The following is an 18002-nucleotide window of genomic DNA, read 5'->3' as shown; positions in this document are numbered from 1 at the left end:
TATTTGATTTTTGCAGGGAGTTGGCAAATGAAATATTTGTGGGGCTGGCTCAGTACTTCAGTTCCCTTTGTGAGCCCGAGTGTTTAACTGTGCACGTCACTAGCTGGTCGGGGGAGGGGAAATATATAAATAAAATTATATTTTTATCGACTTTTATCTGTGTGAGCTTTGATAACCCGTCTCTATTAACTTGTACTTCTCTGTGCGTGATCTCTTGGCTTGCCTTTGACTTGCCCTCCAGTATGTGCTCAATTAAATGCAAATTCTAATTAGTTCTTAAAAAAGAAAAAGGGTATGTGTAAAAGTGTAGAACAGCTTGTCTCTCTCACCAGCGGAAGTTAGTCCAGTAAAAGATGTCACCTCACCCACTTTGTCTCTATGAAATACTGTTTGGTTCCTGGAGAATTACTAGACAAGAAGTGCATGTCTGAAAAAAGAGCATCTTCTCCCACAAAACCAACACGATGGACAGCAGGTGGGAGGCTTGGGAGACACTGGAGAGCTCATGTTTTTGAGAAACTGATTTTTGCTTTTGGATCACTGATTAGGACCCCGCTTGGGAAGGGCTGATCCCATGCCCTGTCAAATCAATGGATCAGGCCCTTGGGGCCAGACTTGCAAAGGCAGGTAGGCGCCTGGTGGGATTTACTAAAGCATTTGAGCAAGTTAGGCCGCTAACCCCCATTTAAAGCCAATGGGAATTCAGCAAATAACGCAAATAGTCACTTCTTAAATTCCCACTGGGCCCCAATCTGCACCTGTAGCTGCCTAAACACCTTGGTAACTCTGGTCCTTAGTGACTGAGCGTCATTACCGCCTGGTAGCTGTTTGTTGGCCTGTGGGAAGTCAGTTTGTTGGGTCTCAGCCCTAGTGCCCATTTCATAAAGCCGCTGAACTGAGCTGGAACTGACTGAAGGCTTTGATGGCCGTCTCAACACAGATAGATCCAGTCCCAACTGGGCCGTGAAGACCAAGCTGTCCTCATGCCTGCAGGGCAGGTTTGAGGCCTGTAAGTTGGGGAGTATCATGGGGAATCGTGCATAAGTAGATTTCAGCCTCCCAGACTGTCCACTTTCATGAGCCCTAACTTCACTGCAAACATAAATTATTGACCCTACCAGTCTAGGAACTGATATGTCCTACATCAGCATACTTACTGTCTGCAGGGGACTCGAGGGAGTAAACTCGGCTAATTAAACCTTTCATCTGACTCCTGTGTCCTCTTTCCCCAGCTCCTTGCGGTGGCCATCTGACTTCTCCGAGTGGAATGATCCTGTCCCCGGGCTGGCCTGGCTTCTACAAGGACTCTCTGAACTGTGTGTGGGTGATAGAGGCTCAGCCGGGATATCCCATCAAAATCACATTTGACAGGTGGTCACTGAGGATACAGAATAGCATGGCTTCTATTAACCAATACTGCATGTCTGTCTGATCCTGTGCTCACTGAAGTCAACGGAAAGATTCCCACTGACTTCAGACAGGTCCTTCTTCAAGCCTTATATCCAGCACTAAAAAGTAGCACGTATGAGCTTTTTGTTAAAGTCAGGCAATTTATTTTGCACATTTTTCCACAAAATTTGCATAACAATCCAGATTTTGGAGTGATATTTTCCCCATCATTCAACCAACTCTACAGTTGGTTAATCACCCCCTCCCCCCTCAAGCCTTCCGCTAAAAATGTGAAATTTTGAAATTGAAATAAATGAATAAATCAGGAAAGTTTTTGGAAATATTTTCCCTTTTTTCAATCAGCTCTCCTTTCTGTCTACAAACTAATCCTCACCCCAGCCCTACCAGCTGGGTAAATAAGTGTTCTTCCCTCCATTTTGCAAATAGGAGAACTGTGCACTGGACCACGGTGCCTCTCTGTTATTAGTCTTTTCAGAGTTATAACATGGCAGTTGCCAATCTCTTCATGTCCCTGGCAGGTTTAAGACCGAGGTGAATTATGACACCCTGGAAGTGCGAGACGGCAGGTCCTATTCCTCCCCGCTGATAGGGGTCTACGACGGGACTCAAGTACCCCAGTTCCTCATTAGCACCAGCAACTACCTCTTCCTCCTCTTCTCTACCGACAAAAGCCACTCGGACATCGGCTTTCAGATCCGATATGAGAGTAAGTGCAGTTCCCAGCAGCACCAAAGGACTCAGTCAAAGGCCCGTTGGAGCTGCTTCTCCATTCCGCTGTGCAGTTAGCGCTGTTACTCTTTAAGGGTTTGGAGGACCTCACGCTATTGCAATCTGAAAACAGCCTCTGCATTATGGTTATCTTTATGGGCATTTATTTTATGTTGTTTGCAACAACTCGAAACAACATCTTCAGAATAGATTTATTTCGTAAGGAGGCAGATTCGACTTCCTCCTTCTGTGTTATCCCCTCACCTTGAGACTAATCAGTGGCACCTCAGCAGAACAGCCTGTGAGAATCCCAGCTTGTCAACGACCCATTACAGCGCAGTCCTTGCAGACGTTCGAGTGATTTTATGGGAGTCAGAGGAGAGTGCTTGGCTAGAGAGAGGAACTTGTCTTTGTTCAGCATTGTGATTATTATTCGGTGGTTATCATTACCTGCATTGATTAACGTGCCCATTGCAGTGGCATCTGTGTATGCTTTGATTGAGTGAAACACATGTTTATGGACAAGCTGTGTTCTCAGATACTGTCTATGCAACTCATACGTCTTCTATTGACTTCGGCGGCAGTCTTTTTTTCTTGTTTTCTCTCTTCAGAAAACACCTGTCAGTTGCTCTAAGTGCTTTGCTGTATGGTGTTTGTGTGTCTGTTTATCAGTCTGTCTATCTGTCTACATACATAGATATAAAATATGTGGGTGTTCGCATAGATAAATAAATACATCTCACATACAGAGGTAAATTATATCCAGCAACAAACTATGAACGAACTCAACAAAAGCAAGAAATATGTTTGCTATTCATCTGGGACCATATGGTCCAGAATAATCACCCCACAATGATGTTGATAATGACAACACTTGTCAACCATCATCTCCTTCAACAAAGCTCCCCCCCACCGCCCCCTTTGCTCAGTTGAGGAGCTTTGCTGCATGCCTGGAAGGGTAAGGGCTGTAGGCTCTGGTGTTCCAAAGTGGGAGCAAATTCCGTAGTCCAAGGACCTGAAGAGAGAAACCCAGCCACCTGCTGCTTCCTGTTTAAATTGAGAGGGATCCAGCTGAAGCCCCTCCACTAGGAGCAGCACCAGTCATTGCCGTGGGATATTCAAGGGCAATCTTCAGCCCTGCTGCAGTCACTGTCAGAACTCTGGTGGAGATAGCTCTGTTCCCCACCAGTCCTTGGTATCCTGCCCCACACTTTCACTGCCACTCCTGAACAGCTGAGTGACCCCAAACCTACCCATTCCAAGCAGTGAACACCATGCTGTCCGAGTGCTTCCCAGCCCAGGGATGATCCAGGTATGGGGAGCAGAACCCAGATCTTGTGCACGTTTCTCAGATAGCACAAGCGTGATTTAAAAGTTCATGATAAAATTCCTCCTCCCCATGCAGCCACCTTCTGGTTAGGGGATGCAGAGGGATCTAGTTGCTCCCTTTAAATCTCTGATGGTTTCTTTGCTGCAGCTGTGAAGCTCCAGTCAGACCATTGTTTGGACCCCGGGATCCCCGTAAATGGACAGCGCCATGGGAATGATTTCTACGTAGGAGCTCTAGTGACGTTCAGCTGTGATTCGGGCTACACCCTGAGCGACGGAGAGGCCCTGGAGTGTGAGCCCAACTTCCAGTGGAGCAGGCCTCTGCCCAGCTGCGAGGGTAAGGGTTTTGGAAAAGAACATCTGGAGGAGGGGAACTCAAGAGTGGTGAATTCTCAGCATCCTGTGTAGAGCTGATGTGAATCACATGGCTGAAGCACAAAGTACTGCAAACTGGCCTTTATGTACAATCAGTACCATTAAAATTCTGCAGTGACTGGGATATTGCAGTACCTCGGGTATCCTGGGCAATGAGCATGATGCTGTGGTGTCTCCAGTTTTCACTGTAGCTACCACTTTACTGGAGGGGCCCGGAGAAGGGACTGTTGAGTTTCTAACAGCACCTACTCCGTGAATCTCATTTGTGATTTCACAAGCAGCGTTTCCCCTGGGAGGGAGGCATGTTGGTGTTCACCAAGAATAAATATCCTTCTGAATGTCTGTGGTTTATTGGAGGGGCTGGTGGTGGTGGGTTTTAGGGTGAATTTAGTTTGCATTACAGGTGTCCAATCTACAGATCTGGACAACAAAGGTCTCTGTTGATACACAGAAAAGTTACAGCAGCAGAGCGCTTTCCCCATACTGCCCCCGAATGTGCACCCATTCTGATCTGGGACAGTTTCTTGGAGAGCAAACAGGTAGTTTAATCTCCGTGGCCTATTCAGTCCTTGGCCACTGGTCCATTGGCTCTGGCATTCTGTCTCTGGCAATGCCCAGAGTGCAGGTGATGCAAGAAAATGAAGGCGCGTAAAATGCAATTGGCCACAGTGCAAAGCTATGCATAGGGAATGGGGAGGGTTATTTTCCCTGACCTGTGCAATAATCAAGTGTATGCCCTGATGCAGGAGTTCTGATTAGCTGTAACCATGGGTAGTATCACTGGTCATAAAATTAGTCATCCACTGTAGCCAGCATGGGTCCCCTTCTTCAGTGGGTACCATAGGCTGACTGCTACATGCCACACAGGGAAGTATTTCCTTTGTATGTTCTAAATGTACTTAGTGTGGATTTAATCATGTTGACCCCAAGGGACAGGGAAGAAGAGCCTTTTCTGTCCTAAATATCCCTGCCCAGATCTCTCTAGCTCTTCTCCTTTTTCATAGTCGCTCCGTTGGCTTGTCTGATTTTAGCACGTTTGATTTTTGCAGCGCTCTGTGGAGGTTACATCCGCAGCTCCAGCGGCACCATCTTATCCCCAGGCTTTCCTGATTTCTACCCCAATAACTTGAACTGCACCTGGGTGATAGAAACTTCTCATGGCAAAGGTGAGACCCCTTTAGATTAGGGTGGTTTTGAAAAGAGGCCATGCTGCGTGGTAGTAGGGGGGACAGCGTCCCAGGTAAACATGATGTTTGGCTTGCAGAAGAGACAAGGGCAACCCAAAAATAGCCAGGGTGTGTTGGTATCTCTCTCTTTTGTTTCCCATCAGTCCTCGCAAAAGTGATATGGGAATGACACTGAGGGTTGGGTAATGCAACCAAGGCTTTCTCAGAAGCACCTCATCTTTCCTCTGGAATGGGGAACTGGCATAATAACATAGGTAGATGGACCCAAACCCTCACATCCAATCTCTGCAAGCTTTGGTGAAGTCCCAATCCATAACTAAACCTTACCACTGGTACTGGTCTTCCATATGGCCTTAAGCAGAATGCCATATCTGAACAGATCCTCATTATAGAGGGGCCTGGGTCCAGTCCTTTATGCTGAACTGTACTGCTCAGGTCCATCTGTGTAAGGAAGTGAAATCATTCTCAGTGCCCTTGCAGCACATCCTAGACCCATGTCTGCTCAGAAGTGATATCGCCATTACAGAAAAGACACCAGTGACGTCTGGTGTTTACAAAAAGGGACTGGTAGTCAGGACTCCTGGGTTCTACTGCTAGCTCTGCCACTGAATCATTGCATGACCTTGGGCAAATTAGTCCAATGCTTCTGCTTCCCAACCTGTCAATCTAGAGCAAAAAACCAAAGTCACCTTTTGAAAGCATGTTGGGATCCTCGAATGAAAACCACTGCATGCATACAAAGTATTATCGTGGTCCGACGGCTTAATACTTGGTTATTCCATCACATATGTTCACTCTTCTGCCTTTTATTGACATGGAGACCAGGAGTTAGGCCCCCCAGGTTCCTGGCTCCAGTGTGCAAGGAGCTACCTCCAAGCTTAGGTTGACTTCGTGACAGCACCTTACGGGAAATGAGGTTAGATTTGATACCCATGCTGCTCTGGCTCACTGGGAAGTTTCTTCCTAAAACAACCTGGATTAAGGGTGTGTGTGGGGGGGGTGTTATATCCCTTATATAACCATGTCCCTCTGTTTATACCAGGTAGCAGCATATGAGAGCTAGCATCAGCCAAGTTTGCAAGACCCATTTTTATTAAAGCATATAAACTTGTCAGTGAAAAGCACAGGGCGTTACGGGAGCCTTCACGTGCTGGGAAAAGTGTCCTGTTGAGCAGTGCCAATCCACTCTTCATTAATCCACTCTGCCCTGGAATCAGCTCTTCTGATGAGAGACATTGCATTAGCCTGTTGCTAAGCTAATGCACAATACAGAGACCTGACACCCTCTCATAAGAGGTAATGCAGACAGTGGATGTGCTCCCCACCCCCGAACAAAGGAATATCTCTTGCCCAAGACAAGCTGCATTTTCAAACAGTGGCGTTGTGTCTATACTAATCTTTCCTTTTTTAATTCTCCTAAAGCATCTTACCATTGCTACAACCGGTTCAGCAATGCACACGGGAGCCTGAGCTCATTGGAAAATCTGGCTCACAGTTAAAATTCACGTACCCCCCCACTCTCCCCTGCACTGTGTCCATAATTGTATCCGAGCACTGATGGGAAAATATAAAGTGTAAAAATGGCCTCTGGGCCAGAGGGAAGAGAGACTGTGTTACTATGTATGTGTTTGGGGTGGGGGTTATTCCCCTTTTTCCTTTGCTAGGATTCTTCCACCAATGCTAATTACCAGCAACCTGCTGGAAATAAATACCAGCGAGCAGTGGGATCTCTCTCCTTGCCCCAGCCTGCTGTCTGCATTCAAAGGCACTTTGCTTGTCAGGGTTATGACTCAGCAGTTTGGGACTCTGCCCCTGTGCCTCGCTGAGTCACCATTCCTGTATTTCTGCAGCAGCCTGGGTTAGGCATGCAGGGGCCGTGCTGCTGTGTTAGTGGGGGAAATCAGAAGAACATGGAACCGAATTAGAGTTGGGTGGGAAAGGAGACGATATAACAGAGGACATAACCCAATTATAGGAAGTTGACACCAAGCCGCCTTTTATGTCAGACAGTCCACTCCCTCCTTGCTCCTGGAGTTCAGACAAGCTGCATTTATTTACCGGCACAAGGAAAAGGGAGCGTGCCTGAAGTTTTCCTTTTATCTAATGATTTTGTGAAAGGCGACAGAATGTAGCCAGAGGCTGGATGTGATGTGCTGTATACACATTCTGTTTCTATTGAAGCTGTGCACAATTTCTTAATGATCTGTTTTTGCTAGGCTTTACTGCATTAAATTGCAGAATAATGCATTACATGGAGATCTCCCAGCCCCATTCAGCAACCTCTGTCCTACCTACAGTAAGAGGCAATGGAGCTGATTGACCCCAGGTGAAAGTAACAGAGATTGAGATGGGATGAATTTGGGTTGGTGGGAAGTGAAGAGGCTTTCAGAAATTGGGGCAAATTCTACTCCTAGTTATTCCCATGTAGCCTCACTGACTTCAGTACCACCACCCCCTTATTGCAGAATGTTGTCTATTGTTACATCCTCATCTCTTAATTCTCTGTTCTCTAACATTGCAGTTGAATTTGGTGCTCATTAAAGTCAGAACATTAACCGCTCTGGTGTGAGCAGCATTGACCACAAGCATGGGATGAGGTCCCCTTTGCAATGCTCACTTCTTGACCAATGCCAGCTCAGTTTGGACTTGCAGCACCCCATGCTATTCCAGATTCGGGCCGCTCACACTGAGCTCTACTGAAGCATCTCCATTCAGAATTGCACTGCACCTTACTGCTCCAGTCCTGGGCCTACACCATACGGCTCTTACAGCATATCTCAGTCCATATCTCACTCCAGTACTGAACTTCCTCACAGCTCCGCCAATGCAACCCGGCCCAGACCTGCAGTATCGTCTTGCTGTTCCAGGCTTTGACCCCCCGCATACTCAGCTCTGCCAGTGCATTTCAGTCCAGCATCCTGTTCTGTACCAATATTGTGGACCTGACACAGCTTCCATTGTTGGATTGGCAGCACTCGTGGCTGGGAACAGACGGAGTTTCCAGCCGCCGGGTTCTGAATCTGTTGAAGATTGTTGTGCCATCTTGCATGGGGATTGCTCATATTGGAGACACAACAAACTGTACTTGCTGGAGCTTTGCAGTGGCTTCTGCTTGGATATTTACTGGGTCCTTCAGGGGGTGGTTCAGCTTCTGATGAGATGCTGAAGTGAGGGATCTTTTCCCGGGTTCCATAGCGTGTTTGCCATCTCTTTGCAATTGGGCTTCCTAATGCGTGACTGACATTTTGTTGTTGTTTCCATGTTGTCTTTCAAATAGCTTGAGTGGGAGAGACGTTTTCTGATGTAGGCTAGGAGGAGTTTAAGGCCGTGTGCACTGATAGCTACAGAATGGCCAGGTCTTATGCATGAGATCAGCCTGATCCCCACAGGTCACAAGTCAAAACTGAGACTGTATAGCAACTCCGTGGAAAGTGACCTGTCCAGTGACGGATAGTCTAGCACAACTTGCCATTTCTAACAGTGTGAGAGGAATTTGTCCCGCCATTCTCACAGCACCCCCAGATTATAAAATGTGCCCCGGTCTGCATATTATTCTGAATGTTCCTAAATGCACCCTCCCTGCTAAGCCCCATCCTTTAGATCACTGGTTTTCAACCTTTTTTTCACTTGCGGACCCCTAAACATTTTCAAATGGAGATAGGGACCCCCTTTGGATTTCATGGTCCAGAGAGACAGAACTGCCATCTACTCCCTCTGAGCTGCCACTCCTAACTCAGGGCAGCGGCACAGCACCAAGGCAGTTTGCCTTGCCCTGGTTTTTGCCACACTCCCACAAGTGTCCTCTGCAGGACCTGTCAGTCTGGCCTCTCACCAGCAATAAACTCTTAATTTCATTGCCAGAGTAGCGGCTCTGGCCTCCCTCCTGCTTTGTAAGCACACTTGCCTGTTCCCTTCTCATCTCTCCACTGTGCACGGTGCCCCCGAGGGCATAATTCTTCCCTTTTTCCCTCTGCATTCCCTGGGACGGGCTCTTTGCTTTGCACTGAACCCAATGAAATATTTATTATGGATGATTTCTCAGTGACATATCGATCCCACCTCCTCTCCTGTGGGGCGGGCTCACTTTCACACAGACATTGCCTGGGGCTTACCTAGACTCTCCGCCTGCCTGCTCACATCTGCTGCCATAGCCTTGATCTGCCGATCTCTCGCAGGGGTGATGCTTTCTAGTCTGAACATCAAGGATCTCACCATCTCTGATCACTGTCTCCCCCCTCAACACACACATCCCCTTTGCAACGAAACACTGTCCCTCGCCCCAGGCAAGTCCAAGCTTAGCCCTTCTGTCGTGCCATGGAATTCTATAACCCTTGTTTTATAAGGCGTCTTCAAACAAACTGCCCTATCAGAGCCTCTTTCATAATCCAGGTTATACCGTTATTTTACATTGGTGCTAATGCTACCCCCCACCTAAGGGGGGGTGGGGCTTGGTGGGGCCAGCAGAGATTGGCAGTGGCCCCAGGTGAATTGGGGAGGAGAGCACTTGCAGGCATGAAGGCGTGGCGCCTCCCCTCCAGCAGCTGTAACCACTCATTGGTCAGCTGGGGGAGGAAGAGAGCTGATTAGTCCCTCGCCCTCCCCTTCCATTAATTTAAATTATAGCCTGGGCCACGTGGAACATCTTTTTCGCTCTGTTTCACCAGCCATACATGTGAGCATCGGTGAAAAGTAGAAGCAGCAAAGAGTCCTGTGGCACCTTATAGACTAACAGACGTATTGGAGCATGAGCTTTTGTGGGTGAATACCCACTTCGTTGGATGCAGGTGGGTATTCACCCACGAAAGCTCATGCTCCAATACGTCTGTTAGTCTATAAGGTGCCACAGGACTCTTTGCTGCTTTTACAGATCCAGACTAACACGGCTACCCCTCTGATAAGTGAAAAGTAACTGAGTCTTAGCGTCAAACAGGCACAATTCCCATTGTCTTCATTGTCATTCTTCCTTCTAAAAGGCTCGCCCTTGCTTCTCCAAGGACATTCGGCATGCTGCCATGATTCCTGAAAGCCAAGGCTGTTCAAGATTGGGCGGGACAGTCTCTATACGAGGGCAGGTTGACTTCCTAAGCCCATCAGGAACACACCCATACGCCATACCAGCCCGTCCCTGAAGATGCAGCCTTATTCTCCAGAATTTCAGTTTGCAATTTAAAAAACAAAAGAAGTTGATCTCTAGCTGTGATGGTTGCAAAGAAAACTTAAAATATGGCTCGAGTGTGACTGAGGCAGAGATGAGTCTTCAAAGAGACTGGAAGAGTAGCTCAGAGAAGAGTGAGCTGTGCCATGCACCTCAGTGAGGGGTTAACTCAGATGCCCAATGATAGTTTATTGATATGGGGGGAGAGTTGTCACAGATGGGTGCAATTTACAAAAGCATAGCATTTGGGAGATGCCAACACTTATTTTCCCTCTGTCTAGTCAATTAAAGTCCAGCAGAGCTTATGGGCATATTCTTTCCGTCCGAAGGGGAGACATACCCAGGGACCTCAGCAGTGCCAAGCAGCAAACACAATCCTAGTCTTATTTAGTAACTCTGATGCGGGGGCAGGGCTCATTTTGTGGGCGGAGTCTGGAAGAGCACCGCCTCTCCCTCCCCCCTTCCTAGTCTGACCCTGATGCCCATTTATTTATTTCTGAGCCGCTGTGTTGAGACTGCCAAACATTATGCCAGTTGAAGCCAACTGCATTAATGATTTCCCGTCGGAGCTGGTCTGAGGAACACCAATTCTTCTGATAGGCCACAGAACAGCTGTTGTGTGGTAACTTTTAGTCCTTCTTCCTTCTGTGTTCTGGGTTGAAAATAACACTTAGCTCTCATAAAGCGCCTTTTCATCTGTGGATCCCAAGCACTTTTCAAAGGAGCTCAGGATCATTATCCCCATTTTACAGAAGGGAAAACCGAGTCACAGAGCAGTGGAGGGTATTGCAACTTAGTAACAGAGCTGGAAGAGAACTGAAATCTTCTGACTCCCAGTCAGCTAGACCGCTAAACTAGCGGTGAAATACTCCGCAGCACAAATACCAATTTCATGAGTCATCTGCTCCCAGATCTTTCTGAAATTTTGCTCTGCTTATTGCATGTGAGCAATACACTCGTTTTCTAAAGGAAGCAGCTGTGTTGTTGTAATGGCTTTTTTTACATGCCCAAAGGCACTAATTTACATTATGGACTAATGGGCTGTAAAATTTCAGTTTAAAAAGAGTTTAATTTTTAAGATGCTTAAGTCTGAAAAAAACATTTTTTGTTTTTAATCTGATAACTTCTGAGTGACCAAAATGATTTATTTTCCCCCTGATTTGGTAAAAAGAAATTTGCTTTCAGGCTGACACATTTTGTGCTGCAGTAAATTTCAGACCAGAGCAAAGGTGTAGTCAGAATTGCAAATTCTTTTAAATGAGTCTGTAGTCAGCCCTATGGCTTTAGTTATAGAGCTGTTAACAGGCTCCACTATTAGAGGTTATAGCCTTGTCTACACTGCCACTTTACAGTGCTGCAACTTTCTCGCTCAGGAGGGTGAAAACATGCTCCCAGCACTGGTAGCTACTCCCCTCGTGTGATCTAGATGGACCTTTGGTCTGACCCAGTATGGTTGCTCTTATGTTCTTAATATCCAGAACTTCAGGGCTTTACCCAATTTTGAATTGTTAGAAATCAGGACGAGACTTCACGTAGGAACCAGATTATCCTGCATCTGCTACTATGTGAAGTTCTTGCACCTTCCTTTGACACATCTGGTGCTGGCCACTGCCAGAGACAGAACTAGATGGACATCAGACCTGATCCAGTCTGACAATTCATCCATTGTCAATTAGGGTTTTTTAATGGAATATCTTTGTTGTGCCACTGGGCGCTACTTGTGTCACTAAAGGGGATTACACTTCAACTGTAACTGATTAGAATCCAGACTGAGATACTCTTATGCTGAGTAGTGATTTAATCCACCAGTAGCCCCACTGATTTCAGTGTATGCCTAGTGTAAAGGAAAAGTCAACATGAGGTTGGATATCACAGTCTGGTCCTTAATGTTTGGCAAGTGCATTGAGGTCTTTGGATGAAAGAAACTGTATCAACGCAAAAGGGGTTTATTTGTTGCTTGATGTTTCTTTAGCTCAGGGGTAGGCAACCTATGGCACGTGTGCCAAAGGCGGCACACAAGCTGATTTTCAGTGGCACTCACACTGCCTGAGTCCTGGCCACGGGTCCGGCGGGTTCTGCATTTTAATTTAATTTTAAATGAAGCTTCTTAAACATTTTAAAAACCTTATTTACTTTACATACAACAATAGTTGACGAAGTGGGTATTCACCCACGAAAGCTCATGCTTCAATACGTCTGTTAGTCTTTAAGGTGCCACAGGACTCTTTGTTGCTTTTTACAGATCCAGACTAACACGGCTCCCCCTCTGATACTTAACGATAGTTGAGTTATATATTGTAGGCTTATAGAAAGAGACCTTCTAAAAACGTTAAAATGTATTACCCAAAACCTTCAGTTTATAAAATAAATAAATGAAGACTCGGCTTCAGAAGACACCACTTCTGAAAGGTTGCCGACCCCTGCTTTAGCCTCTTAACTTCATTGGATGGTTTATGTGGCAGAGGATATAGGACCCCGCCTTTCCTGTCTCCACAAAAGCTGCTGCGGCCATTTTTGCAGCAGGGCTTTTTTCATAAACGAAGGGTTTCTAATTGTGTTTGAATGCCAGTGTGGAAATCACCCAGCTGGAGGCCTCTGTGGAAATTAGAAATAGTAGCTGTTTTTGCGAGTGTGTAGGTGTGAGGGAGATGTTTAAAAAATCCATTGCTGCCTCTAAATACTTAACAAATGTGGCCGAGTCAAAGCCTTCCAGCTTCATTGCTCAAACTATGGAGACCTAGGGTTTTTGAGGGGGAAGAGGGGAGAGCTTTTCTTTCTTCGGCTGGCTTCAGTAGTTGTTGTTGGTTCAGTTTTAATTTCTCTTTTGGCCGTACGCTGTCAGGATGAGAGTGCAGAATCTTTCGTGCTCATAGGTCTCGCCATACCAGATAAGGCCAGGGTCTGTCTAATTCAGCATCCTGTCACTCACAGGGACTAATACCAGCTACTTCAGAGGAAGGTGCGGGAAACCCTGCAGATTTGGCATAACCCGCCTCCAGGGAAAGCATCTTCCTGACCCCTATTAGTTTTTCCGTCTTGCTCTGCAGCATGGGGCATGGGATCACCTGCTGTGATCATCTGGGTATATCTCACCTCACCCGTTCACTGCTGTTGTAGGAGCCTTAGGCATTGGTGGCACCTAGGTCTCCCCTGTTCTTTGCCTGTTTCTCGCCTCTCTAAAGTAAACGCTCCCAATCTTTTCAGTCTCCTTTTTCCTCTTTTCTGGGAGGCGGGTGTTGAACTGCTATTTTGGGGAGAAGGAAGGTGAACAGGCTGCACTGTAGAAACACCTGTTCAGCTGGGCTCCTCTCTTCTCTTCCCCGCAGGTGTGTTCTTCACCTTTCACACCTTCCATCTGGAGAGCGGCCACGACTATCTGCTCATCACCGAAAATGGCAGCTTCGCCCAGCCGCTGAAACAGCTCACCGGGTCCCGCCTGCCTCCCCCACTCAGTGCCGGGCTCTTTGGGAACTTCTCCGCTCAGATCCGCTTCATCTCGGACTTCTCCATGTCTTATGAGGGATTCAACATCACCTTCTCGGGTAAGAGCAAAGACTGATTCTTGTCACGAATTGAGTGCTGGTGGGAAGTGCCAGGCTGATTGCCTCGGAGATCAAGCCTTTGCCTAGCCACATTCACACCACTGATGCACCTGAGCCCTGAACTGAAGTGGTTCGAGGACTTCTACAGGGTCCCTCTCTGCATGATCATTCAGTCCTGGCTGCTGTATAATTTGCAATCAGGATGACCTGAGCCAAGATCGAACTGATGACCAAGTATAAAAGGCCCATTCCCCTGAGCCATCTGATGATGATGATTATTAATTTTATTTGTATTACCATAGCTCCTAGGATACCTAGACAGGGACCAGTATCCATCCAGCCATTCTTCATTTTAAATCAGGAATTTTAAGGGATATTTCACTTTTTTTATTTTATTCCGTGTCTTCTGATCCATGCAAGTACAACATTAATAAAAATGTACCTGTGTAATTATATTTCTTCATTCTTGCATGGCATCAGCTAGTGGACTAAATCTGCCGAAATTAAATCCCTCTGCACTGGTATTTATCATCCCCTCCCAACTGGCTTTTTGTTTTCTCCTCTGTTCCTGGGAACCCAGTTTCCTCTCTCGTTTCCTATGGGTTTGCCAGCCCTCCTTGCTCCAAATATCCCCATTCCCAGCATACTAAATCAGAATCACTGCTAGGGCACAGCAGTTCCAATCTCAGCCCAGGAAGCTGTGGCAGATGGGATGCCTTAGACAGAGACTCTAAGCAATCTGGACTCTTTGGAGAAAGGAGCATAGCTGGACACTCCTGTCGCCTGGCTGGTCTCCTTGTACGTTGGTCCTGTGCCCTGCTCATATGCCCAGGGCACTTCATCAAGCAGCTCATCCAGTGACCCAGCCTCTGCAGCTGGCTTTGGTTGATCTTAGAGAGAATACGTGTCTTGCAAAGCCTCAGCCTTTAGATTAGCCTGACGGCATTGCTGGGAAGCTGGAATGGTACATTTCTTTGCTCAAGATGCTGTAATAAAAGTGTTGTTGATAGAAGCAGGCACTCTGGAGCCTAGGAGGGCATCAAGGGATGTAGAGCTCTGAAATTGCTTGGGCCTGATGCTGAGCACCTCAACTTCTATTCATCTCAGTGGAGCATGCGGAGAAGAAAATGTCGTCATTCTGACTTGGTACCATTGGTGTTGCTGTGCACTCACATTAATCTGGTGTCAGTGATGGAGAATGAGGCCCAGTGTCAGGTTAAATCTAGAGCACCGTTGACTGCTCCCCTAGGATGAAACTCACCCCTGTTTTGAAGGTTTAGGTGGAACTTGCGTCTTGTGCTGGCCTGGTGCCGGATCCTTTGCCTCGGCATGAATTACACCCAGGCTGCAATCAAAACACTGAGCACTTCTGTCATCAGTGCATCGTTTCTGTAGCTCCTTGTGGGTGGGGGAGGGGAGCCTGATGAGTCCCCCCCCCAATGCAACGTCCTCATACCCCTTCTTAGAGTACGACCTGGAGCCCTGCGACGAGCCCGAGGTCCCGGCGTACAGCATCCGGAAGGGCCTGCAGTTCGGCGTGGGGGACGTGCTGACCTTCTCCTGCTTCCCCGGGTACCGGCTGGAGGGCGTGTCGCGCATCACCTGCCTGGGGGGTAGACGGCGTGTGTGGAGTTCGCCTCTGCCAAGGTGTGTTGGTAGGTGGTCATGTGCTTTCATTTTGCTTGGTCATTGTATTCTATCGTGATGTGAAACGGGCAGGGGCGTGTGCCGGCGGCGTGCGGCGTTCCCCCCCACCCCGGGGCCGCGTCTTTGTGCTCGCCGTGGGGGGGGGGAGAGGGAACGAGCGGCAGCTCTGGAGATGGTCCACGGAGCAGCAGGTAAATCATAGGGTATGGGGGGGGCTGCATCCCTGATGAAAAGTCTTGTGAAGATGGCTAGAAAACGATACCCTTTCCACCGAGTCCCAGAGCACACGGAAACATGGGGCATGGGGGACTTCAGAGGAGATGTCCACAAGCGAGCGGACCAGGAGTTCATACAAAGATTGTCTCCTGGAAAACACTGCCCTTCCTATGCCCCGCCCTGCCCTTCCTATGCCCCTCCCCCAACCTCCTCCCAGGACCCACTCCCCACCTCATCCTCCCATTGGCCCCCGCCCTCCCCTCCCTTTGCCCAGCATCCCCCCACCTCTTCTTTCCATTGGCCTCTCCTTCACCACCCAGTGACCAGCCTCCACCGCCACCTTCTCCTCCCATTGGCCATTGTAAGTCATCTCTGGGGCACCAACAGCAATTATTTACATAGCGGAGTGATCCTAGGGCAGTATTTTTACATGTAACGCAATCTGACCGTTAGAAATAAACAGCCCGCCCTGGGTTATCAGCCAGCTCCCTGCAGGCCATGAGCAAGTCCTTCGCCGACCACCAGTGGGCTAGAGCATGTCATTTGAGAGCCCTCTGCTTTAGAGATAATCCCGGATCCATTTATCCCGCCACTTCCAGTCCGGCAAATCCTGCCATTTCGAGTCTGTCTATAAATGTGAGTAACCTGTTGCGGCCGACGCAGAGAGGGCATCCCGCTGAGAGCAAGGCTGTCTTTGCAGTCTGCAGCGGAGTCCTGTCATGCTGAATCCATTTCCTAGCACTCCTTAATGTCCCAGTCACAAGGTCACATCATCCTGCCATGACAAGCACCCATTGCGGGGCACGCATAGTAATCAGGTGGCAGGGAAAGCTAATCAGGGAAATAGAAATCAAAAGGAGTCATCACACCGCTTTAAATTCGATCCACAGACATCAGCGCTAAGCAAACATAATGGCTTCCACTTATCCAGTTTACTCCTGGTTTTAAATTAACATGTTGGTTTTATAATAATGGATCAAATTTACTGTCTGATGGTTTGCAGGGAACTCTGGTGTTTGGGTGACTAGGTCCAGGATGCTGGTGATCAGATTCTCAACTCTGTGTGTTAGCCTTGTGTGAAAGAACAGTCAGGAATTTTATGCCTGATCTTCCATCACCTGCTATTACTTTACGTGTTTGCAGAGTGCATGCAACAGCCTTTTCCTGTAAAGAACTACTTTTTGTGAGGGAGACTAGGGTCAGCAGTTACAACTGAGCAAATTTCTCCAGACGTTCCCCATGGATATTTGCTTGAATGACATAACATGGTTCCTTTGGCTATGCTAGCACCGCCTCTTTGAAAGAGGCGTAAGCACCATGGAGAACCAGCCCGCTGCACTCTGAGCAAGTGCTCCCCAGGCTACGGTTAAGGGAAGTAGAACGGACAGATAGGAGCCCAGCGGACCTGGCCAACCCTCTCGCTGAAAACTCGGGCTGCCCAAGAGGCGTCACCGTCCTATGGCAAATGCGTAAGACCTAGTAGCTCTTTGACCCTCTGAGCTTTTATAGAATCACAGGACTGGAAGGGATCTCAAGAGGTATCTAGTCCAGTCCCCTGCACTCATGGCAGGACTAAGTATTATCTAGACCATCCCTGACAGGTGTTTGTCTAACCTGCTCTTGAAAATCTCCAGTGATGGAGATTCCACCACCTCCCTGGGCAATTTATTCCAGCGTTTAACCACCTGACAGTTAGGAAGTTTTCCCTAATGTCCAACCTAAACTGCCCTGGCTGCAATTTAAGCCTATTGCCCTGTCCCAACGGTTAAGAAGAAGAATTTCTCCCTCCCCCTTGTAACAACCTTGTATGTACTTGAAAATTGTTATCCTGTCCCCTCTCAGTCTTATCCCTAGTTAGTGTTAATAGCACCCTCTAATAGGAGGTGAGGGAAGTAATAGAACACTGCTCTAGTCACCTATCCATATCGACTTCATCCTGAGTTGCTCAGGGGGCTCTGTGGTTTCTGTAAATGTCTCAGGATGCCCTTGGGGCCTTCACTGCTCAGGGAAGATCGTGATAGCCGTGCCCAGCTTTTTCCTTTACAGGGGAAGGGTTTGGTACCAGCTTTCACACATTGCCTTGAACAAATGCTTCCTTATTCAGCCTGTATTTGGTCCTCTCTTCTGCACGGACACCAGCTTTACGTCAGTCTGTTCTCAGTGTTATCCACCTGCTCTTACGCTGCTGGCTCCCTTAGGAGCCTGCCTGTGCCTTACTAGCTTTGGAGAGAGATGCTGCAAATGGATCACCATGAGTGATGCAAAAGAGGCCTGGCGGTTCTTAGACACAAGTAAAGCAAAGCGAGTGGCTACTTAGAGCAACACTCTTTTGTAGGCCCCATTTCCCTTGGAGGCTCTGCCCTATCTCGCTCTCCGGTAGTAGGTTTGGAGAGGAGGAAAAATCAAGCCTCTGCCAGAACTTCATCCCCCCGC

General features: G+C 47.8%; 1 protein-coding gene across 1 annotated transcript in view; it reads left to right on the top strand.

The window, feature by feature from the left end:
- The window catches only part of CSMD2 (CUB and Sushi multiple domains 2), a 607094-nt gene that overhangs the window by 415205 nt on the left and 173887 nt on the right, over positions 1–18002 (top strand). Inside the window, exons 17-22 of the mRNA XM_039511298.1 lie at positions 1233–1371; positions 1929–2116; positions 3596–3784; positions 4872–4988; positions 13491–13706; positions 15173–15361. Of these exons, the coding sequence (XP_039367232.1) occupies positions 1233–1371; positions 1929–2116; positions 3596–3784; positions 4872–4988; positions 13491–13706; positions 15173–15361 (1038 nt within the window). The remainder of the gene's footprint in view (positions 1–1232; positions 1372–1928; positions 2117–3595; positions 3785–4871; positions 4989–13490; positions 13707–15172; positions 15362–18002) is intronic.

Source organism: Mauremys reevesii, linkage group 23 (assembly GCF_016161935.1).
Source record: "Mauremys reevesii isolate NIE-2019 linkage group 23, ASM1616193v1, whole genome shotgun sequence".
Classification (NCBI taxonomy): domain Eukaryota; kingdom Metazoa; phylum Chordata; order Testudines; family Geoemydidae; genus Mauremys; species Mauremys reevesii.
This window is presented reverse-complemented; position numbering and strand designations above follow the sequence as displayed.